At 36.2% G+C, this 2,125-nt stretch overlaps 1 protein-coding gene across 1 annotated transcript in view; it reads left to right on the top strand.

Annotated features, from left to right (window-relative positions):
- LOC101859596 (sarcoplasmic calcium-binding proteins I, III, and IV) overlaps nt 1–1,059 on the top strand; it is a gene marked incomplete at its 5' end in the record, with an annotated part of 1,818 nt that extends 759 nt beyond the window's left edge. Inside the window, 1 exon segment of the mRNA XM_005107510.3 lies at nt 324–1,059. Coding sequence (XP_005107567.2) covers nt 324–563 — 240 coding nt within the window.
- Between the last annotated feature and the right edge of the window lie 1,066 nt (nt 1,060–2,125).

Raw genomic sequence — 2,125 nt, 5'->3', positions numbered from 1 at the left:
TAGGAAGACGGGATGCTGCATGCTTCCTCGCCCCTCTTCATGAGGGTCCTTTTCAGTGTGGGCATAATTTTTTTAATTATCGGTCAATCCAAATTATTGACATGTTGAACACGTTTGTCAATCTCCCAGTGGGTTTGAGTTTTCCGTTCCAAACTGTATCCCCTTTAACATCCTTCAGTGCCCACTGAATGTGAAATAGTTGGGGGGGGGTTTTTCTCCCTCCTAAAAAATTTTACTTTCTGAGCTTAGAATAGTAGACGAGTTGAATAGTTGCTGACAATATTGATGAAGGGTTATTGCATAAATTTTCTTTTTCCCTACAGGGCGGCAGATACCCTTTGAACCTGGATGGCTACGAGCAAATATTTGCAAACTTTTTGATCGGGAAGACACCACACGGCCCAGGAAAATATATCTTTGGCTGCTTCAAACACGACAACACCAACTGGCAACTGATCGCACCCTTATCAACACATGATGATGCTCACTCTGCGAAACCAAAGGAAGAAAATAAAATTGTGCAAGAGAAGAGGCCTAAGAAGTTTGGTGTTCTGTTCACTTAAATATGTATTTGAGCTTTGTCACTTCAGCTCTCTGTCCAGTAATAACGAGAACAGGCGTGTGATTGGGGCATATATTTAGATATTTGCCATTGATTCCCCATGATAAACCATCAAATGATATTGCAAAATGAATGCCAAATTGAGTGTTGCTCCTAATTTTCCAATTTTGCTCTTTTTTTCGACATATTATAGGCTAATTAACTGCACAAATACAGTTATTGTGAGGCCTTCAATATTGGTCGAAGAGGGGATTGTGGTGGGGGGTTTCTTTGTACAGAAAAAATATCACTGAATGCATATCTCTGCAATTAGCTTTTGGTAGTGAGAAATACTACAAGGAATACAAAATAATGACGCACAATCCTTTACGCTTTGTAAGACATGAGGAACTGCATTTTTGCCCCCATCGCCACATAAGAAAAATTGATAAAAAGCACTTGTCAAATTGATCATGAAGAGATTAATGAGTTTGGATGATGATCAGATTTTTAAAAAAGGGTTCTCTGCAACATGACCTGCCATAAACCAAACTTGCTTATTTTTTAAAACTTATCAGACTATATTTTACGAATGCCTTATTTTTTTCCCGGCAAGGTGAGACCTCTCAGAATTACTTTTAGACCAGTTAAAATTGAAAGAACAGATATATTGATCTTGTTTGCTTCTTTGAGAATATTCCTGCCTTCTGATGAATCTGTCCGTACATTCTCTACCGACTCAGGGTGTTTTGCTGATATTTATTCAATTTCACTTTGATGAAGCTCATATTTTTTGACTCGATGTTTGTGATGGTTGCTTTCTACTGACAATATTATGTGAGACATCGTTGTAAAATCAGGCGCTCGTCAAAATAATGGCTTCAAAGAAAACAGCATATTTCTGCCCATTTTGAAATTTTTATCGTATTTTAATTTTTTGGCTGACCACCTTTTATATGCATTTAAAAATGCATTTATGTGTGGGTTTTTTACTGAAAAACCTTAATTAAAGACACAAAAAATGTAAATTTTCAGTTTCCAAAGGCTCTCAAGTTATGTAAGTCACCAAACTTTTTCAGTCTTTTTATCGCATATTATTTCTCTGAAACCAGGCTATCTTCGCCTTCTTCAACCACAAATATAGTGAATTGTTCATTAAAGGTATGTGGGTATTTTTTTCATCATAAGATAGAGAAATTTACAAGGTGAAAGCTGATACTGATACCAAAAACTCAACATGCCCAAAATTGACGAGCGCATGATTCCACCTCATCATGATTGTTTCATCTGTGAGTGTGTCCTGACAAAGCAGTGTCATGAAAATGATTTATGCTTCAAAAGCAATTTTTTGTATGTTCCATTTTTTTAAACACTGCTCACATCCTGTGAATACTTTGCCGGTATGATTATTTTGTTTATGATCTCAAACTCAAAAAGTGTTTTCCTTGGATTGTACCCAACTTTTCTTGCAGCATAATTATTTTATTCCCGTGTTCACTTTTTGTAACAGTTTTTGATTGTTCAGCACATATTCTCATAAAGCTTAGAAGTGCTATATGGAATATGTTGCTAGATGTAGGAAAG

The sequence above is a fragment of the Aplysia californica genome, unplaced genomic scaffold (genome assembly GCF_000002075.1).
Source record: "Aplysia californica isolate F4 #8 unplaced genomic scaffold, AplCal3.0 scaffold00609, whole genome shotgun sequence".
Taxonomy (NCBI): Eukaryota; Metazoa; Mollusca; class Gastropoda; order Aplysiida; family Aplysiidae; genus Aplysia; species Aplysia californica.
The sequence above is the reverse complement of the archived record's forward strand: the minus strand, read 5'-3'. Positions and strand labels throughout refer to the sequence as shown.